The 25,486-nt window shown below is 43.8% G+C and overlaps 2 protein-coding genes across 13 annotated transcripts in view; one reads left to right on the top strand and one right to left on the bottom strand.

Annotated features, from left to right (window-relative positions):
- The window catches only part of Tom1l2 (target of myb1 like 2 membrane trafficking protein), a 113,778-nt gene extending 108,858 nt beyond the window's left edge, over positions 1–4,920 (bottom strand). For 7 of the 9 annotated variants that reach the window (XM_063242266.1, XM_063242267.1, XM_003465959.4 and 4 more), the window contains exon 1: positions 4,752–4,920. In XM_063242266.1, the coding sequence (XP_063098336.1) occupies positions 4,752–4,803 (52 nt within the window). In that variant the 5' untranslated portion in view covers positions 4,804–4,920. The remainder of the gene's footprint in view (positions 1–4,751) is intronic. The other 2 variants (XM_063242271.1, XM_063242269.1) reach the window with 2 other exon arrangements.
- Positions 4,921–5,316: 396 nt separating this feature from the next.
- Drc3 (dynein regulatory complex subunit 3) overlaps positions 5,317–25,486 on the top strand; it is a 38,111-nt gene continuing 17,941 nt past the window's right edge. For all 4 annotated transcript variants that reach the window (XM_063242374.1, XM_063242375.1, XM_063242373.1 and 1 more), the window contains exons 1-5: positions 5,317–5,444; positions 6,500–6,544; positions 9,462–9,626; positions 12,701–12,817; positions 14,799–14,965. In XM_063242374.1, the coding sequence (XP_063098444.1) occupies positions 9,467–9,626; positions 12,701–12,817; positions 14,799–14,965 (444 nt within the window). In that variant the 5' untranslated portion in view covers positions 5,317–5,444; positions 6,500–6,544; positions 9,462–9,466. The remainder of the gene's footprint in view (positions 5,445–6,499; positions 6,545–9,461; positions 9,627–12,700; positions 12,818–14,798; positions 14,966–25,486) is intronic.

Here is a 25,486-nt window from a genome sequence, read left to right as displayed (position 1 = left end):
TTATTTCAGAAGAGAAAAATCAAGAAATAGAAGTTTAAAAAACTTTTTCTTCCTCCATACTTAACATCTTACACCATTCCTTGTTATGATTTCTGTCTAGATATGTCCTCAAAGCCTCATGCAATAGTGGGGCGACCGGTTTTTTGAAGGTGGCTGACTCTAGAGTTTGTAACTGAGTCAGTTATGGTTGCGAGTGCAACATCTGCCTTAGAGCAGGGAGCCTATATATAATATAAGGGACAGAAAGAGGTTTGCTCCTCCTCTTCCCTTGTTGCTTTTTCTGTTTTTCACCACCATAAACTGTTACTCTCTGCCATGGAACCAGCAGATTATGGACTAAAACATCTACAAACTGTAAGATAATAAACTTTTCCCCTTTTAATTTTGGGTGTTGGGTATTTTTGTCTCCGTAGTGAGAGAAAAGTAACTAAGACATTTGTTCACTCTCTGAGCCACGCATTCTATTCAGAAGCCCTCTTTCAGAATACAAACAGAGTGAACACAAGCAATGTGCAAAGTTCTTGGGCTGTAGCACAAGGTCCTGGGTGTACAAGGTCCTGAGTTCAATCACCAGCACTGAGAAAAAGAAACGCAGAAATAATTATAACAAACTGTGGTCTTGACTAAGTGTTCAACGAAACAGCACCAGGTCAGAATGTGCATGTGAGGCAGATACAAGTCAGGGTAATAAAAAACACTCCACCAACTACCCAAGGCACTGTAGTGACTGGTACCTTTCCTGATGGTTCTCTTAGAACAGCTTTTTAATATTTATATCTTCAGAGATCGCATCAGTCCTGGTACACAAAAGGCACACATACATGCCCTCTGAACTGTATGATCTGAATCATCCAGGTACAAACTCCATATACCTGATCAGACGTATTATGAGTGAGAAAAATTAGGTCCACAGAGACTAAAAGCTGAAGCTCCACCGAGACTGTGATCAGATGTGCCCATGCCCACTCCTCACCTCATTTAGTTGTCCACAGGCCCAAGGGATCCTTTTGTCAGCCTGCAGAGTTCCTACCCATCGTTCATGAACAGCCCTCACACTCAGAGGAGCCAGCCTCTATCATCCCAGCCTCTTCTGAATTCTTTTGAACCCCTCCAACACTTATAATCTGTGCTATATATCCTTGTTTCATGCATCTCTCTTTTCCCTCCTGAAACCGTAAATCCTTTGGAGACAGGGGCATACATGCACGACATCCCAGCTCTCTTTCTTATCCACTGAGCTGTTATTTTCTCTTCTGAGCCTCATTTTCTTGGCCTCTAAGTGGGAAGGGCAATAAAACTTACAGAAGAGGTATCAAGAACCCACGATGACTGCAGAACTGTTTGGTGGAAGCTACAGATGTTGTTCTTATTTTTATATATATGTTTTGAGACAAAGTCTCTCGGTGTAGTTCAAACTAGCCTCAAACACATGGCAATCCTCCTGTCTCAGGCTCCAAAGCGCTGAGATTACAGGTGTGTGTGTCACCACACCTAGAAAACTGCCTTTTATCACCATTAATTTTTTTTTTGAGACAGGATCTCACTGTGGATTCCAGGATGGCCTTGAACTCACTATGTAGACCAGTCTAGCCTTGAGCTTGCAGTGATCCTCCTGCCTTACACTCCCAAATGCCGAGACTATAGGCATGTGCCACCATTCCCAGTTCTAATCATTAGCTTTGCTGTTACTTTATTTCTGTATTCCCCTCCATTCTATCCATTTCCTGACATATACTTTTTGTGTTTATTTCCTCTTTCTTAAAACAGGGTTTTGCTATATAATTCAGGCTGGATTGAATTTACTTTGTAGCCTGGGCTAGCTTCAAACTCGAAGTGATTCTCCTGCCTCAGCCTCCCAAACTCTGGATTACAGGTATGTGTCACCATGCCTGACCATGCTGTTGTGGTTTTTTGGTTTTTGTTTTGTTTTGTTTTGTACTGGAGATCGAACTCACAACCGTGCGTTTGCAAGGCAGATGCTTATGCTGCTGAGCTAAATCTCCAGCCCCATGTTGTGGTTTTTGGGGACAGGGTTTTGCTATATAGTTCAGGCTTACACTCATCTACTGTAGCCTAAGTTACCCTCACACACATGGCAATCCTCCTGCTTCAGCCTCCCAAGTGCTGGGATTACAGGCATGCACCACCACGCCCAGCTTTCCTGGCAAATACTTTAAAAGCTACTAATAATATTCAATATTATTAAAGTCACTTTTACATTTCATAACAAGAGTATAGACCATACATTAGAAACTCATTCTGTCCACTAACCATTTACCTGAACCAAACTGTATGACTGACGATGATATCAACTACACGGCAATGGGAATCCTTCAATATCTTCATGGTCAAATTTCTTATATAAGTGGTGGTCAACACTGGAAGGTTATTTTCCTTTAGAGGTCACAAACTGACCAATTGTATCATACAATGGAAAATCCAACCCAATATTCTGCTGTTAACAGAGACAACTACAATTTACCAAACCTCTGCTGTATTCTAGATACAATATTAATGGCGAAATGTTTTAGACACTGTCACTTGAACCACACTACTCCATGAATATGAAAATCAGTCTTTCTCTTTCCCTCCCTTCCTCCAGATACATAAACTAAGGTTTAAAAGTCTTATACAGTTTCTGGGATCTGGGCTCATACAGTCAAGAAATGGGCTGAGTCAAAATTCAACCCTGATCTTTCTAACAAAAGTATCATGCTTTTCCCACTTACTATATATCTCTATATTCCTTATATTCTGATATTTCCCTTGGTCTAGGAGTGCTGCTCAGTGAACAGTGTACTTACCTAGCATGCACACAGTTCCGGGTTCAGTTGCTAACACTGAAAAAACAGTCTTTCTTAACTTCTACCTTCATCTACATTCTACACTTAATAACCCCTTTGGGATTTTAAAGGTGTGGAGCTTCCCATAATAAGAAGACATACAAAAAATCTCCCTAATTTTATTGACTCCATTACTTGGCTGGAATTTAATACCCAACTGAGAAATAAGTTTTGGTAATAAGGTGGCAGTGAAAGCACTTGAGGAAAGTATGAAAAGAAATGAGAAAGAAGAGAAGAATCTCTTTCAGAGAGATACATGAGTGAACAGCAGGAGATTAGGTGCTGAAAAGGTGGCAGAAGGCTTTCAAGGCCCAGTGTTCATGATGCCTTTAAAAAGACTCTATACCAGAAAGGAAGGAGATTCTTAAATGTCACTTAGCCAACAGTAAGAGTTCTCAACAGCTTTATACAGTTCCTATTAAAGGCTGAAAATTAAGCTGGAAATTTATAAGCAAAGAGGGGGATAAAAAAGTCATTAATGTCCATAATCCCAGCACGCAGGAGGCTGAAGCAGGAGGATCACTGTGAGTTCAAGGCCAGCCTAGGCAAAAAAGTGAGTTCAAAGCCAGCTTGAAATGCATAGCAAAACTCTTCCTCAAAAAGACAAGAAAAAAAGAGATCACTACTGCCTAAACCACTAGGCTCATAAGGATACTAAAGGACCCTGTTTATAAAAGACATTTTACCAGTCCTTTGACCAAATAGAAGGAGCCCTGATTAAAAGAAACTAATCAACATCATTTGCAATACTGGGGATTGAACTCAGGGGCTGGTAAAGGCTAAGCAGGCACTCTACCACTGAATTACATCCCCAGCCTATGAGTTGTTTTAGTAAGGAAACTCCATACAGTGGGAACTTCGGTATTCCTTCACCTATGCTTTGGACTTTCCTCACCAGGATGCTGCTTATCTCTGGTGCCCTTTTCTGGGGTACCCAAAGTCTCTCTATAGGACTGACAGTTCCTATTGCGGGTTTACACACTCTGGATACTGCCAGATACTTTGGCGAATGTAATATAATAGAAACAACAACAGCCAATATGCAGAGACTACCACAAAGAATATCAAGGCTATGAAACTTGAAGGCAACTATCACATCTCACCTTCAAACACCTCTTATGACACACAGAAGAACTTCAAACCACAAGGTCCTGGGGGAGAGTCACTGGTAAAGCTACTACTGGAGTCCAAGTTTCCTGAATCCCAGTAGTGTGTGCTTATCACAGCCTCCCTTCTTTCCTGGAAGACACTGCAGAACTGCTACCCTACTCCATCCTCAAGATAATCACTCTTCCAGAACCCCTCCCCCACTTACAGTCCCTCCTACAGCCTAGCTGAGTTGCAACTCAAATTATCAAGTCTTGGAGCAGGGGGTATTTTCTGGGAGGATAGCCAGTATGAGGGCTGTTGGTACCAAAGAGGAGGGAGAATTATGGAAGGAGATGACATCCCACAAAAAGTCTGGAAGAACTAGGTCTGGACAGCAATGGCAGAAGATTTGTGCGTTGGATATGGATGCACGCAGTGGCATTTCCCAATAGGCCAGGGTTAAGCAGGCCACCAGTTGGCTCCACCTCTAAGAGAGACAGGAAACACTAGGCCCTGACGAACGTCTCCAGGTCCAAGTTGGGCCTCAGGGGCGCCTCCTCGCAGGTCTGGCACCAACACCCATGAGATGACACAGAGGCTCCCCAAGGATGCCCAGTCCACCTGTGAGGTGGCACTGGCACCTGGAAGAGGCCCAGCTCGCACGTGAGGTGGCCCCGGCACCAACAGGGCTCAACTAAAAGGATGCCCGCCCGCCCGTCTGTGAGGTGGCACAGGCGTCGGGCAGAAGACCGCTGTCCTCACCAGTCCGTCACCCGCCGCTGTATCCCACCCGTCCGTCGGCCCCACGAGCGGTCTTACCGAGACACTGCCCCACAGGCGTGCTAAACGGGTTCCCCAGGAGGAACTCCATCTTGGGCAGACCACACAGCAGCGGCCAGGACGCCCGGTCTGTTCCTCGGTCTCGGCTGTACCCCGCCGCTCCGACCTGACTGACACTTGCCCCCACCCCACCCTCAGGAACGCCAAGTGTCGTGCCCCTGACCCCGCCCCCTGGTCGCGTCTTTATTGGACAATGCCTCTAGAGTTCTTCTCTGATTGGGCCTTGAGCTGCTCTCATAAAAGCCCCACCCACCTCGCGACGTCCGATTGGACCTACGAGCGAGCTAGGTCAGAGAAGTCCCCATCAGTCGTAGGGGCACCTCCTTTGACCCGCCTCAGAAGGGAGGCTGTGCATTTTGATTCATCTAGATGTTAGTCAATCTAGAGATACCTTATTATTATTGGACAAAAGATAAGTCAATCGCTCAAAAGGGGACCGGAACGAAGGCGTGCCTAGGAAGTTGCCCACCCATACAAAGTGATGATTGGATAAACGTTTGTTTTCTCTTTCACTGATTGGTGGTTGCAGTGTGGTCATGTGATCCGTCAACTTTCACCCAGGATATCTATCTCCAGACTTCCCCTTAGCAACTGAGTGGCGGCACTTGGTTCCCCAGCAACAGAGAGACCTTTTTGCTGCTGAGAATCAGTCCTGTTCCTAGTACTGAGAAGGTGAGACATGGGAGTTGGGACTCCAGAAGGACTTGCAGTGACAGAGAGCACCTCTTTCCTGTAACCCTTTTGTCTGAGGATGCCGGCCTGGCCCTTCTTATGTGTAAAATGTGCACAAAGGTCCTCTGCCAGCTACTTTACAGTTGTACTGAGAGAGCCAAGGACTTCAGTTTTGGACTTCTCCGATCTGTGTAGGAGAAAACTGCAAAGAGAGCATCTCTTTAGGAAGTGAGGGCCAGAAGGAATCCCTACAGTTCCATCCCCACAGCCTCCTCCCTGAACCGTTTCATAGAAAGATAGGTATCCCTGTCCACTGAAAACGCCGTCTAGAAGTTAGTATTCGTATTTGTCCTCTTAAGTCTCATTATTTGACTCGGCATTGCAAAAAGTGAGTTGGATGAGAATATGAATACTCGGATTCCATGTCAGTCTCTGTCAGTAACATTATTTGAGTTTGGATGTTCCTTCTCATCCCTGAGGTCTCAGTTTCCCTGAGAAATAAGGGCATTAGAAATGCCTTCTTAAATGGCTTTGTACTAATTACTTTCCTCTTTGTAATTAAAATACCCGACACCCCAATTTAAAGAAGGAGAGGTTCACTTTGGCTTACAGTTTCAGAGGAATCAGCCTATGAGTGGCTGGATCCAAGGCAAAAACAACACTGTAAAAGGCCGAGGAGGAGGAGAGCTATTCACATCCTAGTGGCTGGAAGGCAGAGAAGAGAGGAACTGGGGGGACAAGAATAAAAACCCTTCCAGATCAAGCCACAAGTGACCTGTCTTCTCTAACCAGACCTCCTGTCCTAACAGCAGCACACTCAGCTAATGAGTATAGTGCTCTCACGATCCAGTCACCTTCCAGACATGTAAGACTTTTAGAGGACATTTTAGATATAAACCATAACCAGCTTCCATGGCTAATGTGTAATTAAATAATTCATGTGCACCGAGGGCACAGTACACACACTGTAAGTGATTGGTTTTTCTTCTTCTTCGTTTATGGCCAGTAGGGTCTCTTATTTTTCAGATCCAATTAACCATGTGGTTGTTTCCCAGGGAAATACAGATCTGTTCTCTGTGAGGAGGATACTTGACTTATAGGTATGTAAAATTCTCCTGCTTCCCTACCTCCTGCCTCTAATCTTCACTAACAGTGCTGTCATCAGACAAATCAATGGGGACCAAGTTAGGGTGGTAAACTTCAAATAAAGTCCCCGTGGAGAAAGACTGTTTAGGCCTTGTCCCTGACCCAGAGCAGCAGAAGCAACATTATGAGCTATGACAATGGTTATTCCTAGTATCCTGGGTGGAGTCACGATTAGGAAATTTCTGTCATATACTAGGTGTGTAGATTTGGGTGTATTAATTAACCTTTCTAACTAGCTTCTGTTTTGTTTTATGGAAATTGAAATGATTAGTCCTACATATAAAGTAAATTCCTAGAGATGTCTAAAATCCATATCTTACCTCTACCCTTTGTCATCTCTGGCCTGCCTCATCCTCTTGCAATTCTCAGTACTACACCTAGAATGAGCTCTTTAACATTTGAAATCTGATCATTTCACTGCCTTATTAAATCCTACAGGATCCCAGGGATACTAGGATAATAATACAATCTCTGCAAATTCAAGCTTACGTCACTTAGGCCAAATGGACCATACCTTCCCATCTCTAGGCCAAAGTGGACTATACCATCCCATTTCAGGGTCCTCATCATGCAGTTTCCTCTCTGTTTTTTCCTTTTTAGACTTCAGATCTCAGCCCTGTCTTCTCTGGCCAGGCCAGGTACTTTAACATATGCGTTCATAGTTCTCATCTACAAACGTGTCCTGGTTTATAACTAAATATTTATATGATTGTTTGATTCATGTCTGAAACAGAAATAAAGATACTTATCTATTATTCATGGCACATAATATTCACTACACACGTGTAAAGTTACTTTGTGATTGGGAAAGCAAAGGTTTAGACAAGTGTAATAAGTTGCCAAAAGGTACACAGTCAGAATCAGAATCCTGCTGTGGTATACTTAACAGATAAATGTGACAATAGTCCCATATTGCATAGTGTTTTCGTGGCTTGACTGAATGCAAGTTTGATTTGTCACAGGTAATATTGCATAAAGTGGGAAGGATGAGAAGTCAAAGTTTTGAAATCAGAATTAAGAGTAATTTCTGAAAGTATGGTATCTTTTTAAAAAAAAAACAAAATTCTTTGCAGATAATGTCTGCCAAATGAAACATATTAAAATTCCCCCAGAGGGAGCTAGGGATTTAGCTCAGTACCTGCCTGGTAAGTGCAAGGTTCTGAGTTTGAGCCCCAGTGCCCCCCCCCAAATTCCCCCAGAGATAAGTCAGTAGCAAATTATGGGAAACCTTAGGGAAAATCATTTTTGAAGAGTAGGAACTGGTGAGGGCTGGAATTGTCTTTGGGGACTGAATCAGTCATCCTAAGGAGATAGAGCTAGTGTGGAGTGAGGGAGAAAAAAGAGGCCTTAAAGGTCTTAAAGGATGGAAGGCCCAGATGGAGAGGGGACAGAGGTAACAGGTATAGCCATCTGGGGGCAGATAGAGTTAAAGGCATTGGGACATTTGATCAGGAACAGCTGAGGAATGGAGCATGTGTATTTGTAGAAGCTGCATTCAAGTGAACAGTGGGGAGGAAGGAGGAGGATGGTCTTGGAAGTCTCTAAGGCCAGATGAATGACTGTGCAGACCAGCCTCCATTTCTGGGAGGCATCATCAGCCCAACACCAGGAGGCTCTGGAAGTGCTCAGTGGTATGGAAAGTAGAGGACAGAATCTGCCTGGCACCACAGTGAAAAGGACAGAGGTCCAGGGATACCTGATGCTGTGTAGACCTGTGGCCAGAAGCAAGGTAAGAAACAGGTAGAATCAAAATGAAGGACAGAACCTCCAGAGGCCTCGAGAGGCCCAGCAGATTGAGAACATGGTATCCTATAAGGTCCAACTATCTGGATGTTCTCAACAATCAGGTTGGATGATGAGAATGACCTTGAAATGCCCAGCTTCCCAGGGCTGTGACCTGTCCAGTCAGGAATAACGGTCCAGAGTCTGCCTCACAATGTTACTGATACAGTCCACAGATTATCCCCTTTGCATGCAGTGTCTCACCTGAATCCCTTTGGATCCTTAGCAATGAAAACTTCCCAGAATTAGTTTAAATTAAAGAGGAACTAATGTGATAAATCAGCAAACACTCACAGAAGGGGACACAGAAACTTGGATGAAGACTAGATTTAGGGACTTTAGGGACTTCAAAGCCAGCAAAAAGAAGGCAGCCTCTGTCTCTGACTTTGTCTTTCTTTTGTCTTTGTCTTTCTTTTCTGGATCTTCTCTCTGTACATCTCCTGAATCGCCCTCTTGCTCTCTCTGCTTAACCATATGTCTGGCTAGCTCATCCCTCTGTTTTCTTCCCAGTCAAGCCATCAGCTCTGATGGGACATTCTCATTCCATGGGCCCAAGTTCCTACTACTCAGAGGCACGGCACGAATGGCCAGCTTGGGTCAGCACCCATCTGTACACTGGGGGCTGCTTGTTGGAGGGGACAGCACACACGTGACTGCCTACAGGGGTGAGGTGCTCTCAGAAGGGGGCCACAATCTGGTGTACCTGATTTGGCCTGCCGAGGGCATGATCAATTGTTGGTAACCTTCACAATGTACATAAAGATGGGAACACAGAGGCCTCACACCAGGCCACAAACTTCAGGAGCACTGAGCCCATAGGAGACCCAGCATGGACACTACTACGGTGGCCCAGGTGGGACCCCTGCAGCAGTTGTGGGGTAAAGCAATGAACTTCTATGGAAGGGCCCCCCAGTGGTCTCTGGGAAGCCCTAGACCAGCCTTGATGCAAACGTATTAACTCCAAGATTCAGTAGGCTCAGGGTAAGAAGTGAACACCACTCAGGTGACCATGACCACGACGCTGGTCCATGACCCTTCAGTAGGGACCTCAGGCAGAATTTGTCCTGAAACCAGAATGTGATTTTCTAGGTAAGATGAACCGCATCTATAACTCAGTGGAGCCGAGAGTGATGGATGACGACATGCTCAAACTGGCAGTAGGGGAACAGGGTCCCCAGGAGGAGGCCGGGCAGTTGGCCAAGCAGGAAGGCATCCTCTTCAAAGATGTCCTGTCTCTGCAGCTCGACTTCCAGAGTGCGTATCCTGGGTGCCGGCAGTGGCCTGGGCTGAATGGTGGCACCAGCCAGGTACCCTGGCTTTCTCTGTGCCCCCTTCAAGCCCCAGAATTCTGCACAAAGTCTGTGGTCTGGGGACTTCCATCAGCATGAGGTTCCTTGGCCTCTAAGGCATAAGAGCATCTGGAAATTTTTAAAGCCTCACACTTGGTGTTGCTGACATTGGTCCACAACACTTCTGATTCTGTATGAGAACAGAAAAAAAAAAATAGTTGTCCCTCTCCAACTCTAAGACTCACAAGACCGTGCTGTTTCCGTCAACTAATTCCATGGTACTGCCTTTGGAGCAGGAGTCCCTGGCAAGCCTAAGACATAAGAAGCCCCACAAAGCCAATACTGAAGTAGAATGAATGGTTGGGGGAACCAGCACTCTGGGAGCAGTTTTGGTGGAAAGGATAACCAAAAGGGGCCTGCAAACACAAGGAGCACAGGAGTGGGAGGCACTCAGGAATATCAGGACACCCCAGTGGGAAGATATGGCTGGGGACCAGGCAGAACCTTACTGCCTCACTAACCCCATCTACCACGTTTCCCCAAAAATAAGTACCGGAAGTAACCCAAAAGTATAATAAGTACCAGAAGTAACCTGTAAGTATTTCCCCAAAAATAAGTAACCGGAAAATAAGTACCAGTCATTACTATGATGATTGGCAGTGTCATGCAGAAGATTATATCTGATTGTCTTGCTTGGAGGCTACTCTAATGGCAGGCAAGGCAAGAATCCAGCAGTTTTGTGATATCTAGTTTTCCTGTTAGGTCCTGTTTTGGGGAAAACATAGCTATGAAAGGAGATACTTCAGTCTCTGCCTCAACCACTGGTTAGGAGGACAAGTGACAACGTGTATATTACCTGGCTCATGGTGTGGGGCCAGCAAGCTATGGGGGGAGTAAGATGCCTAATACCCCTGTATACTGTGCAGGTAAGGCCAGTGTCCAGTGACCCAGTGGGACTCACATTCCTGCTTTGTCTTGGGCCCTTGGTTGGTTAGGCATCCAGCCAAAAAGAAAGTAGAGTGGGGTGAATTGTTTTCTGTGGTGCCCAGAGCCCTCACCAAGAGGGTAACAACCAAGCAAAGACTAGGAGGAGGTGAGAGAGAGTGTCACATGCAGATGCACTTGGAAAGTGTGTGAGGCAGCGTTAATAGCCAGTACAAAGGTCCTGAAACAGGCCAGAGCTAGCCTGAGGAGGCCCCTGTGAGTTAGGTCAGAGAAGTCTGATTGCAGTCAGCGGGTGTCTACCTCGGAGCCTGTGGGAGGTGTTTGTGTCCTACAGTAAGTACGGTGGGAGCCTGGGAAGGCTGAGCAGTAGCAGGTAAGGATGAGCCCTGAGTTATCACAGGTACCACTGGCTGTAGGGCCAGGACCCTAGTGAGACGGCTGCTGTTATATTCCAGCAAATGACAACATTGGCTGGGACAAGATGCTGGCCAGAAGCAGATTTGGTGTCAGTGCTGCCACACTGGTAACTCACTTGGCGCTAACTGTCAAGTACTTCCTGGTTTGTTGTGCTGTTTGACTTTTCCACATGACCTGCGAGTGCCTTGGGGAGAGCTGGCATGCAGGTGTGTGTGTGGCAGAGCACCAGGTACGTAGGAGCTGCAAGCAGAATTCAGGGAACTGCCACAGCCGGGGGCAAAGCAGGGACAGGGTGCTGTCAATCAGAGATCAGGGCCACGGCAGGTGTCTAAAAAAATCCAGCTAGACATAGGAGGTGTCTGGGAGTCTGCAGCAAGCCTGGGCTCTGCCAAGAAGTAGGGAGGAGAGTGGAGAAAAGTATCAGTCTGGGAAACTGGGCCACCGTCAAGGAACTAGGGAACAGGTTCCAGTGCTACCCAGCCCTGGGGACCCACGGGAGAAGGGGGAACCACCCAGCTCCATGCCAAGGGCAGCAGGATCTCAGTGCCCCAGGTTAGAGAACCCAGGCACAGGGACAGGATTGGAAAGGGTAACTTCCCCCACCTGAATTTTCACAACCTCAGTAGTTTCACAACCTGACTGGCCTCTCTGCATGAATGTTGAAGCTGCCACGCCAAATGTGTGCTTGATGATCCTTGTTCTTTGTTTTGTTTTGATCTTTTGGTGGCACTGGGTATGAAACCAGGACCTCTCACATTACTAGGCAGGTTTCCTATACCTGAGCTACACGCTCAGCCCTCTCAGTGATACTATTTACCCCTTCATGTCTATATTCCACATCTTTAAATAAACATTGTAATTTTCTAAGTTTTGTAAATCACTGTAAAATGAAATACAGAAAAATGGGCATATAAACAATAGAGCTCTATGTGGTTTCTGGGAAAATCTGGGGCATAGGGTTAGCTTTTAGAATTTTACCCTAGTCGTGTCAATTTATTTATGCTTGTGTGTTACTCAGGGCTCTCCTGGCTACCCATGATAAAAGCCTACTTCTGGCTGGCTGATGAGCAAAGAGTTTGGGTTGCTGTGCATCTTGGGTGCATAAGCCTTAGGAGTTGGGTTCCTATCATCTCTGTGATGTTCAGAACCGTCTGCTCTGTTCTATATCGATTTATCCCATGCCCTCTACATGGACAGCTAGGGATACCCCATTTTTCTTCCCTTCATGAGCTATTAGATAGAAAACTACAGATCAAAGGACACAGACATTAACTATTTCAGTAAATGTGGCCAAATGACCTTCCAAAAGATTGAACTAGTTGATTAAACTTCCTACTAGCAGAGCTGCATACTTAACTCTAGTAGCCTATTTCCCAAGGTGGGCCAGCCTCCCAGGGAGCACTCAGCTTGACACCAGAGGCAATGTGAGTGAGTCTCCTACCCTGGACAGGTCCAGCTCAGCCTCTTTCTGCCAGTGGACCCCTTAGATCCTCGTGTAGCTCTGAGTGATACCATTGATCCCCACTGGCACTATACACTAATTGAGACACAATGTTTGTCAGTGCTCATACAACCCATATACTCCGGGGCAGGGTAGGGGAGTGACAGAGTCTTTCTCTCTCTAACCCTAACCCATCTTGGTCCCCTGACCTGAGCCTGATCCCTGGGCTGTTACAGACATCCTCCGCATAGACAATCTCTGGCAGTTCGAGAACCTGAAGAAGCTGCAACTGGACAACAACATCATTGAGAGGATTGAGGGCCTGGAGAACCTCACGCAGCTGGTCTGGCTGGGTAAGGCCTGGGCTCTGTGTATGTCCACCCTAATCAAAGGTGACACCCTGCCAAAGTTGTTGCCTCCCCAAGAGACAGGAATCATGTGTGACACCAGCCTGTTATTAGCCCAGGCACAGCAGAAACTCTGTCTTCCAGGAGGGAAAAAAAATGCTGCTTATTTTTTAAAAAGCCTAAGGCTTATGGTGGCAAAGCACAATAAAGATGTGTTTGGACATCAGGACAGCACGTTCTGCTTTTACCTACCCATTCCCTCAGCCTGGGGCACAAGGAGCAGTTGGTGAACTGGTATTAAATCTAGACACAGTGGACAGATAACTGTTGCCCAGTGGGGTCCAGATCAAACCAACAGTGACCATGGCAGAAGCTGTGTATGCTGAACACACAACCACACACTAGGTGTGGATCTGCATGTTTTCCATAGTAGGCCTTCTGTCCTCCTCATAGGAGCCCCATCATAGAACTGAGAAAACCTAGATCACGGAGAGGAAGCAGGGACATCAGACCCCAAGCCTGGCTCTGACCCTAGAACTCTAGCTTTTATTGCCAAGGCCAAGCTCTGTGTCTGTCTGCTGGTTTCTTAGGAGCCCCTCATATTTGTTGAGGGAGGAGCAGTGAGCCCCCAACAGGGAGAAGAGGGTAAGTCTGAGAGAGCTTTGGACATTTTTGGTTTTTAGCCCTACAACAACATTAAAGATGATATTTGTTACAATTGGAATCCATAATAAAAGAACCAAAGTTAGAAAGGCCAGGGCACTTGCCTAAAGCTACACAACCAACCCCAAAGTTCACGCTTCCTCCATCCTGCCAGGCTGCTTTCTGTTAACCAGGACAACCAGGTGCATCAGAGCGCTTCCCAGTCAAACACTCTCAAATATGTTTGTGCTGACCCTTAGCAACTATAGCAACCCTACAGCCAACATCACGCTGCCCTTTCACAGTTACGGCCAACTGAGGCTCAGAGAAGCTGGCCAGTTTGATGAGGTCATATGCTACAGGTATGAAAACATTTCACAGCCATGTCTTCCAAGTCTTCAACCTAGGTCCAGCCCAGATGCCCCTCACTATGTGCCAGCACCCATTAATGCTGATATCCAGCTAGAAGATCTGTCTGCATTACTAGGAGTCACCTCTCTGCAGGAGCTGAAGGCAGTGTCTCTGAACTTACAGAAGATGCTAGGGCCAAACCTTTACAGGAGCTACTGGGCCTAGCTGTCTCTCAATCATGCATTTCCATAAGAGCCCAGTGTTTGCCCATTCACCCACAGATCTACTTGAATCCGACCATCAGTCCCTCCTAAATAATATTTCTCCTTCCCACTCAATCCAGCTGGGAGAGATTCCACACTGCCTCTCAGAGCTATTGTCAGAGGAGGTGCATATAAGCACTTGATAAACAGGTAAATGCTAAGCAGATGGAAAGCTGTTTACGTAAAATAACTATAAATGTTAGCTGGGTATGGTAGTACATTCTTAAAAGCTCACTACTCTGGGGCTGAGGTAAAAGGATCACAGCTTGGGCCACTAAGTGACTTGATAAGACCCTCTCTCAAAATAAAAAAGAGCTGGGTTGTAGCTCAGTGCAAAGGTCTTGGGTTCAATCCTTGGTAACATATGCACGCACGCACGCACACACACTCACACTTAGGGAAGGGGCCACCCCTATAACTGTCTGCCCCTGACCCCAAGGCTTACTGCCTTAAACCTACTAGTCAGTATTTTTATCTCAACACTGACAGAGCATTGAGATGTCCTCAGTCAGGAGAATGAGTGGCAGAACTTGGGAGCAGGGCACATGTAAGGCTCCAGGAAAGAATCCACACCAGGCTTCTAGAACACACAAGCTATTGAAGAGCAGGTCAATTCCTGGCCCCTCAACTGGCGCTAAATCACAGTATACAATAGCCTTGATGGTATTACTTCAGAACAGTCCCTCCCCTAACCCAGACAGCACGTCTTCAGAGCACTCTTCCCTTCCCAGACCTGTCCTTCAACAACATCAAGGTTATCGAGGGGCTGGACACCCTGGTGAACCTGGAGGACCTGAGTTTGTTCAACAACCGGATCTCTAAGATTGAGTCTCTGGATGCACTGGTCAAGCTTCAGGTGCTGTCACTGGGAAACAACCAGATTGACAACATGGTGAATGTGAGTAGCTAGGCCTTGGGACTTGTATGGGGATCATGAAAATTGTAGGGTGAGTATTCCTGATCTCCTGTTTGTCTGGAAATGTAGGTAACCGGATTATTCCATGGGGAGCTAAATAATGTTTAAATACAATACTTAAACCCACAAAATCCACCTCTAGGTGCCAGTTTGCAACGTTGGTTTTAGTAGGGTCCTTTTTTTCCCCTGCATCTCATGCTCATTTAACAAACATTTGCTAAGGTGAGGACTGGTTGGATGTGGGGCATTTGTCTTATGCTTAGAGGGTACAAAGCATGGACGATGTGTCATCCCTTTAGGGTAAGAACTCATACTCAAATACAGGTGACAGGAAGCCAATGGCCTGAGGAACAGTAAGGCAGGACCCACTGAGGACAGGAAGGCATTCCAGGTCCCAGACAGATCCCAGAGGTGTGTCTGTGTAACAGTGAATATTGGTCATCTTGGGAAAGATGAGCTCCCCCGACTCACCCACAGTGGGCTCACATCAGAGGGTTGGCACTGAGACTCCATCAGTGCCATGAGGGTCTTGTGTCAGGTAACCCAGTAGGGACCTTACTAGACAGCCTTCGTCTGGTCTACATCTCCAACATGCTCATCAATTCTGGTGTTGTCTGGCATCCTTTCAAGACACCTTTTTTTTTTTTTTTGTCTTTTTCATTTTTTTATTGGTACCAGGGATCGAACTCATGACCGCACACTTGTAAGGCAGGTGCTTATGCCGCTGAGCTAAATCCCCAGCCCAAGACACCTTTGTTGCTTAGGTCAGTCTGATGGTCTGGATTACATCTCAGCTGCATGCCAGACTGAGTTAGATGAGCAGCCTACGTGGGTCATGTGTCAAACTATTATTACTGTTTGAATCCGTTTAGCAAGGTCAAAACACAGAGACAGTGTAGTCTCCGAATTTTAGTTGGCATTCTGGAGGATTGAAATCTGAGTAAGGTGTTAGTACTCCATGATACAGTTTCATTTCCTGTCAAATGGACAGAATGTCAGTATCCCACCTGTCCAGCCCCTCACATGAATCAAGTGAGGTACTGAACATAACATGCTTGGCTCAGGGTTGGGCTGAAGCAGGTTCTTCACAAGCAGAGGACCTTGAATGGCTGACATACTTCCTGGAAGAACATCAGGAAACAAGAGGTGACTTGCTTCAGACTCGCTAAGAGATGATGAGAATTTTTCATCCAGCAGAAGAAGGGTTCCTGGGAGGTGAGGATAGCATGAGCAAAGAGCCAGTGGTTACCTGTCAAAGCCCACTTTATAATACCTCTCTCTAAGGGGTTTAGGGTCCTGAGAAGTCCAGGGTGTACACAGACTGGGACTCAGCCTAGGACTTGGGCTCACTGCAGCCAGGGACATGTAGAGAAACACTGGGATCCAGATGGCTTTGTGCCGTGGTATGTTCAAGCCAAGTCTACATCAGGGAGAAACCTACCACAATGAGGATGAGCTTGGAGGTGTAGGGGTCACATGAATGGTGCCTCGGATGGTGTCTCCAGAAGGGGAGCTTGACCTTGAAAGTGTCAGAAAAGCTTAACTCCAACTGTCTAGAACCAGAGGTGAGAATTGTGGGTGCAGGTGGTTTGTGTGGGAAGTGGGAGGAAGCTGGAGAAAGTGGGTGCCACAGAGGCTGTCTCTGCAGGTGATAGGGGCTAAATTCTACTGTACCTCAGAAATATCCAGAATGCTTCCCACAAGTGACCACCCAAGGGTCAGAGCCCCAGGCACTGATTGAAAGTCTTGTCTCTCAACCGCTGGTATTGCTCCTGGGGGATTAGCTCCCTCTAGGTGATGAGACACAGAAAAGCCAGAGAGAGAGCTGGGTGCTGTCAGTGGCAATCATGGCAGCTAAAGTCAGAGGTCGGCCAAGCACTGGCTGTAAACAAAGGCATTTAGTGGCTTGGTTATTGGCACTGCAAAGAGAGGCAGATTGACAATGGGACTTCAAGGGCACCGGTTCCTTCCACTTCTGGGTTCTGCCAAGCTCACCATCTGCCCAAGGTCACTTTCCCTGCAGTCAAGGTTACAGGGTTCCTGGTTTATATCTAGCAGGACAGAGAAAGTAAATCTTCCCTCCTAATAAGGTTAGTCCAATCAAACCATCTGAGCCTCAGTATCCTGGCTAGAGCATGAACGGGTTGGTGGCTGAGGTGAATAGCTGAGAGTATGTTCAACACTCAGCCGTGGTATAGTCTCAAAAGTTTACCCTGCATGCCAGAGAATTTGTTTTTAATTTTTTCCAAATTCATTTTATTTCAAGGAGAAAAATAAAACAATTTCAAAACACATCAATCGGGGGCAACAATGGTACATACATTGCACATTGTCATCTCCAAATCATTCACTCAGAGCACAAAACATCTGCACTCAGTTACCTGAACAATACCAGCACAAATCTTTGTCTTCAGTGAACTCAGAGAAATCAGTAATATAACTATCTTAACTATTTTTATATACATATACATACACACACATATATATATACACATACACATATACATATGTTGTTTCAGCTTCTCATGTGAGACAACACACTTATGAGTATGGTCTCAAATTGCATCCATTTACTATAAAAGTCTCCAAATCATCCTTCTTTATGGCTGAGTAGTACTCCATTGTATAAAAATACCAAGTCTTTTTTATCCATTTCTCAGTCAATGGTCATTTAGGTTGTTTCCAAGATCTAGCTATCACAAATTGTGCTGCTAGAAACATGGGTGCACATATACCATTGTGGTATGATGTTAATTTTTTTGAGAAGATACTCAGAAGGGGAATAGCTGAGTTAAATGAGAACTCTAGTCCTAGTTTTTTGAGGAATCTCCACACTGATTTCCACAGTGGTTGCACCAATCTACACTCCCACCAATAGTGGAGAAGGATTCCTTTTTCCCAGCAGCCCCTCTTCCATTTGTTATTCTTTGATTTCTTTTTTTTTAATTTTATTTAAGAGGAAAAAGAGAAAAACACAAAACAAAACAAAGCGGTGTAAGGGTACACGTAATACAGAACTACAAAAAAAAACATAACAGTAAGAAATCACCTGTTAATAGATTACATATTATCATCTTGAAAATAGTTGCTCAAATCACAGTATCAAAGAATACAAGGTGGACATTCAAACAGGGAGACTGCAAACAACTGTTCAATGATCCAAAAACATTGATATAGTCAGCTATTTAACACCCCTAAACACACTTGCTGTTATATCCGTTAGAGCTCTTTTTCTTTTTTTTTTTTTCTTTTTTTTTCCCTCTCTTTTTTACAACAAAATTTACACATTTTGGATTTTATTACTCCTTAGTGCTTATTACTTTTTTTGGGGGGAGAGAATACAGTCAAATATGGCAAAACAAAGCTGTCAGTCAAAACCAAGGATAGACATAGCACATGGTGTAGAACAGAGTACAAGGTTATCAACAATGGTTATCAACGTTGTCTCTTGTTTCCTTAAAAAGAATTATCTATCTCATTAGATATTATAAAGTTGGACAAAACAGTAGAGAACAAGACCAGTAAAACTTAGGCATTGTAAACATTACAGGACTTCCAAAGAAGACAATAGTCAAACCAGAATGGGTATCTTAGTGAATCTTATTGCCTTCAAAGTAGTTGCCTATATCTTCAAACTTGATACTATCATACAGAATGGGACAGAGTCTAATCAGTCAAAACAAGATTGTGGGAGTATTACAGGACTTCAAAACAAGTTAATAGGAAATCAAAAAGAGTTACTATTTATATATCCTAATTTTATAAATTTTTTCTTTAATTAAGACAAACATAAGAAATGACTAAATAATTTTTTAAAAGAATAAGGGGGAGATTGAGATAAAACAGGACATAACAATATAACAATAGAGGTCAAAGCATGACTGTTTCAGCAACCTAGTACTTCACCACCATATAACCTGACTTAATAGTAGTTACCATAATGTCTGTCTTTTTCCTTGAAATATTTGGATAAAACTTCATATACTCTAGCTTCAAATATTTCCATATCAAGAAGCCCAGAATAAAGCCTTTCTAATTAATGAGTGAAAACTTTATAAGGCTTCAAGGCCACCTAATGGGGAATCATGATTACCACATATTTTTATATATTTGAATCATTACTTACATTAGGGAAACTATTCGGTATTCACACATGCGAGATTGATTTATTTCACTTATGAGTATGGTCTCAAGCTGCGCCCATTTATTGATAAATATCTCGATGTGATCCTTCTTTATAGCTGAATAATACTCCATTGTATAGAAATACCACAACTTTTTTATCCATTCCTCAGTTGATGGACACTTGGGTTGTTTCCAAGATCTGGCGATTACAAATTGTGCTGCTATAAACATGGGTGCACATGTATCACTGTGGTATGATGCTTTCAGTTCTTCTGGGAATATGCCTAGAAGTGGAATAGCTGGAATAAATGGGATTTCCAACCCCAACTTTTTGAGAAATCTCCAGACAGATCTCCACAAAGGCTGTACCAGTCTACACTCCCACCAGCAGTGCAGGAGAGTTCCTTTTTCCCCACAGCCTCTCCAGCATTTGTTGTTGATTTTCTTGATCCTGGCCATTCTTTCAGGAGTGAGATGGTATCTCAGTGTGGTTTTAATTTGCATTTCTCTAATGACCAATGATGATGAGCATTTTTTCATGTATTTATTTGCCATTTGCATTTCTTCATCTGAGAATTGCGTATTCATCTCAGATGCCCATTTTTGGATTGGATCTTTGAATTTTGGAGGTCTGAGTTTCTTTAATTCTTTATATGTTTTAGACAAGAGGCCCTTGTCTGAGAGAGAGTTCACTAAAATCTTTTCCCAGTTTGTGGGTTTTCTTTTCACTATGCTGGAGATTTCTTTTGACATGCAGAAACTTTTTAATAAGAAGTGGTCCCAGTTATTGATTCTGGGAAGTATTTCCCGTGCGGTTTGAGTCCTGTTCATGAATTCTTTACCTACTCCTATGTCTCCAAGGTTTCTACCTAATTTGTCTTCCAATAGATTTAGTGTTTCTGTTTTAATATTCAGATCTTTGACCCATTTAGATTTTAATTTAGTACATGGTGATAGACATGGGTCTAGCTTTAGTTTTCGGCAAATGGAGAGCCAGTTTTTCCAGCACCATTTATTAAAGAGACTGTCGTTCTTCCAGTGAACCTGCTTGGCTCCTTTATCAAAGATAAGGTGGTTGAGTGTGTTTGTAGTTGTGGTTGTATCTTCTAATCTATTCCATTGATCTTCGGTTCTGTTTTGATTCCAATACCATGTTGATTTTACTACTGTTGCTTTGTAGTATAACTTCAAGTCAGGGATTGTGATGCCTCCTGCTTTGTCTTTGCTGCTTGGAATTGCCTTTGCGAGTCTAGGTCTCTTCTGGTTCCAGATGAAATTTAGGAGTGATTTCTCTAGATCTATAAGGTATGTTGATGGTATTTCTATTGGGATTGCATTGAATCTGTATAACAGTTTTGGGAGAATGGCCATTTTCACAATGTTTGTTCTTCCTATCCATGAGCAAGGGATGTCTTTCCATTTTCTGAGATCATCTTCAATTTCCTTTTTCAGTGTATTATAATTTTCACTGTATAAGTCTTTCACTTCTTTTGTAAGAGTAATTCCTAAATATTTCATTTTTTTGCTTGCTAATGTGAATAGTCCAGTTTCTCTTATTTCCCTCTCTGTGATTTTGTTGTTCGTGTATAGGAATGCTATTGATTTCTGAGTATTGATTTTGTATCCAGCCACATTACTGAATTTATTTATTGTATCTAAGAGTCTTTCAATGGAGTTTAGGGGGTCTTCTATGTAGAGTATCATGTCATCTGCAAACAATGATAATTTAACTTCTTCTTTTCCTATCTTTACCCCTTTTATTTCTCTTTTTTGCCTAATTGCTTTGGCTAGTACTTCCAGTACTATATTAAATAGGAGTGGTGATAAAGGACATCCTTGTCTTGTGCCCGATTTTAAAGTAAAGGCTTTCAATTTTTGGCCATTTAGTATGATGCTGGCTGTTGGTTTGTCATAAATGGCCTTTATTATATTGAGGTAAAGACCATTTATTCCAATTTTTTGTAAAGTTCTTATCATGAATAAGTGTTGGACCTTATCGAAGGCTTTTTCTGCATCTATAGAAATGATCATGTGATTCTTATTTTTGGCTTTATTGATATGGTGGATTACATTTATTGATTTGCGTATGTTGAACCATCCTTGCATTCCTGGGATGAATCCCACTTGGTCATGGTGTATAATCTTCTTGATGATTTGCTGGATCCTATTTGCCAATATTTTATTGAGGATTTTTGCATCTGTGTTCATTAGGGAGATCGGTCTATAGTTCTCTTTTATAGTTGGGTCTTTCTCAGGTTTTGGTACTAGAGTAATATTTGCTTCCAGGAATGACTTAGGAAGGATTGCTTCCCTTTCAGTTTCATTGACTAGTTTGAGGAGTGTCGGCATTAGGTCTTCTTTATATTTCTTGTAGAATTCTGCAGTGAATCCATCTGGGCCTGGGCTCTTCTTGGTGGGTAAGGACTTTATTCTTTGATTTCTTTACAAGAGCTATTTTTCTAGAGTGAAGTGGAATCTCAGGGTTGTTTTAATTTGCATCTCTCAAATGACCAGGGATGTTGAACACTGTTTCTTGTATTTTTGCTGTTTGTATTTCTTCATCTGAGAAGTGTGTATTCATCTCAGATGCCCATTTTTGGAGTGTGTCTTTAAATGTGGTAGAACTGAATTTTTTGAGTTCTTTATACATTCTGGATAGTAATCCTTTGTGTGAAAAACAGCTAGAAAACAGTTTCTCCCACATTATGGGTTGTCTCTTCACTCTGTTGGTGGTTTCCCTTGCTCAGCAAAAGCTTTTCAACAGGATGAGGTCTCAGTTGTTGATTCTTTATGACAGTTCTTCTGCAATCAGGGTTTTGTTCATAGTCTTTGCCTACACCAATGTCTTCAAAAGTTTTACCCACTGTCTGGACAGGTGCAGTGGTGCATGCCTGTAATCCTAGCACTTGGCAGGTTGAGGCGGGAGGATTGTGCAAGTTTGAGACCAACCTGGGATACAAAGTGAGCTCAAGGCCATGCATAGTGAGGCCCTGTCTCAAAAAGACCAAAAAAAAATGAGTTTTACATACTTTATCTTCCAGCAGATTTAATGTTTCTGTTTTAATATTAAGATCTTTGATCCATTCCAATTTTAGCTTAGTGCATGGTACAAGATGGAGGTCCAGTTTATCTGCAGCATGTGCAGAGCCAGTTTTTCCAGCACCATTTATTAAAGAGGCTATCTTTCTTCCAGTGAATGTATTTTATGCCAGAGAATTTAAACCCACCAGTGCCCTTCTTAGGGGCAAAGAAATGGAGTCTGGCAGGGTGAGGCATAGGGGTAGGAAGGCAGGCTAATGACATTAGAGCTGAGATTTAGTCAAACTGTATTCAAATCTCAGCACTGCCACCTACCAGCCATATGATCTTGGGCCTGGTGACTTAGAGTTCTGTGTGTCCTTTTGCATATTGTAACATGGGATTAGTAGCAGTAGGGTTTTTTTTTCCTCCAGAAATGGAAAGCTTGTTTTATTTCAATTTTTATTATTTCTATTAGTACATGTATGTAGTACATAACAATCACATTTATTGTAGTTTTTAACCTCAGAGGTTGTTGTGATGACTGAATCAATTAGAGTGTTAGGATCTTCATACAGGGGCCTGGCACATGATAGCTATACAGAAGTATTATAATTTGGAAATACAGCCAAAATCTTTTTTCTTTTCTTTTGCTAAGGGTTGAAGCAGGGACTGCCACATGTTAGATGAGTGCTGTGCCACTGAGCCACACCCTTATTCTCTAATCTTTCTGCTTGAAACTTTCTATGTACATTTAACAGATGGTTCTGGCGTGTGTGCTAGGGAAGGTGTGTGTAAACGACTCCCTTCTGATTTGTTATCCCTCAGACTTGGAGAGTTTACTGGAGCTGAGACCCTGTCCCTCTGAAGGCCCAGACCTAGATATGAAAGGATGTGGAGACGGTCATGCTCTGGTCCATCCTCTTGGCCGGGGTATCTTCCCATCTTGCTTCTGCAAGGCCTGGACAGGAAAATACCCCATCACCTGTAGCCAGAGGGTACCATGTAGCTCTATATGAATATTCAAGATGACCATGTATCTAGTCCCTAGCAAAAAAGAGGAAGACAGAAGGCCCATGGGGAGAGGCTGCCAGGGAGTGCTGAGAATCTGGGCCAGATGTTCCCAAGGCCTGCCTGCAGCCTGTGGACTCTAGGGATCCAGGATCCTCTTTAATTAATCCAGCACCAACCCTCCTTGGGACTTGGCCCAGTGGGTCCTGACAGACACTGCTCAGGTATTAGCTTCTAACATCAGCATCTTTTGCTTTTAATTCTTGCCTTCCTTGTTTATCTGACTTCTGATTACATGCTTTCGTCATTTATTTACTTCCAAGGCTTAATACCTGCTTATTGCTTTAAAAACACAGACTTTGAAGCAGAACTCAGGGCATACATGAAGAGTCCTCTCATCCCTGGCCTCACTCTCCCAGGACCACAGGCACTTCTAAGTTGGCTGTGTGTTTCTCCAGGTGCCTGGTATCTAAACATTGTGTACAAGCACCTACCACCTAGTTGTCCCTCCCCATGGAGTCGTCGGTCCTCCTTCTCTGCTGGATCAAACCATTGCTCAAACATGGCATGACATATTTTTCATATCTCTGGAGGGGGATGTAAAGGTTGGTTCTAACCTGGTACCCAGGCTACAGTGAAAGTCCGTGAATGGGGAATGTTCACAAACAGGGTTACTTTGCACCTGATTAATCCATCCATAAAATAAAGTTCTAAAGGCGTATCCAAGGTCAGAGGACATATGCATTTTAAATTTTGATAGATCTTAGTCAAATTGCCTACCTTAGAAATAAAACTGTTTACAGAGCCAGCGTTGATGGGGCAGCCTGTTCTCTCTCACCTTCCACAACACATTTTGTTATCAAAATTTTCTATTTGCCAATCTGAAGATGGAAAATAGAATCTCATTTGGGGCATCTTTTAAAAATTAAACCAGATCCTCTCTCCCTTCCTACACACTAAAATTCCAATGGCTTCATTGCCCTTGGGGAAAAAATTCCGAACTCCGTACTCAGAGTGCATGTGGGCTTCAACAGCAAGCCCCTTACTTTGTCTCCAAGGTCATTTCTCGTCCTTCCAGCACCTTCTCCAGCATTCTGCAGCCAGATGGCCTTTGTAACTGCCACGTTCCCTTGTACCTCGAGGCCTTTGCCTGCTCTGTTTTAGCTCTGGGAATGTGCTTTCCCTGCTGTGCTGTGGCTGCTCCCTAAGGTCTCGGATTAAATACTACCCCCTCCAAGACCGCTGAGCCCCCAGCCGAAAAAGGCTTCTTTATGATTTTCTGTCACTGTACCATCTTTACATTCTTTGTAGCACTTGCCCTGAACTGAAATGATTTTACTTTAAAAAACATTTTGCCCCACCCTTAGGATATAAGCTCTTGCTGTTAGATTATTACTGCAAAGGACCCATAGCCATGTTCCTGGTTCATACTGCTAAAGCCAACCACTTACCTGAACCCTGTTAGGTGCTTAGTAAGGTTTGGCGGATCAATAAGAAAATAAATTACTGAAAAAAATGCATTTAGAAAAGTACATGCAGTTCCTCCTCTGCCTTGCATAGCACCATGGTGAGGTACTCAAACAGTGCTGTCGCACGATGTATTGATTATATGCTTGACTTTTTCTCATTTTACTAACACTGGAGTATAGGAGCAATAAACGGCATCTAGTGAAATGTTCCACTCACTATGATCCAGTGAATTCAAAGCTAGCCATACATTAGTTCCCCCGAATGTAAGAGATTGACTGAGCATAGTGGTGCGTGCCTGTGATCCCAGCGCTTGGGAGACGGAGGGAGAAGGATCTCAGATCTCACCATGAGCTTGAGGCCTGTTTGGGCTACAGCGTATATTCAAGGCCAGTTTGAACTACGTGATGAGACCCGGTCTCACAAAACAAAAACCAAAAGAGAGAGATTTGGACCTTTCCAAAAGTGGGCAAAAAGACACACTAACTCTGAGTGACTACTCATCATCATCATGATCACAACTACTCATTTAGTATGGCAGGCAGAGTGTGTGTGGATGTGGGAATGGGTGTGTTACTGGGAATTTAAGATCTTTTTAAATTTTGACTTTCGAGGGAGGGTCTGTCTAAGTAACTTAGGCTAGATTTGACACCTGGCTATCAGGGACTTTTCTGAATGTTTTTTTAGAACTTATTTCATGTGATCTTTATGTCACTTATACCATACACAGTATACTTATGTCCACTTTACAGATGAGGAAACTGAGGCTCATAAATGATAGGTAACTTGTCCAAAGTCCACATCTAGGTTTTAACCTTAGTTGACTGAGTTTTTAGAAAGCCTAGATCTGATGGAAGGTTTCAGTATAGCCCTACCTCTTTG

Source organism: Cavia porcellus, unplaced genomic scaffold (genome assembly GCF_034190915.1).
Source record: "Cavia porcellus strain 051 isolate PalLab524CR breed Dunkin Hartley unplaced genomic scaffold, mCavPor4.1 scaffold_32, whole genome shotgun sequence".
NCBI lineage: Eukaryota > Metazoa > Chordata > Mammalia > Rodentia > Caviidae > Cavia > Cavia porcellus.
The sequence above is the reverse complement of the archived record's forward strand: the minus strand, read 5'-3'. Positions and strand labels throughout refer to the sequence as shown.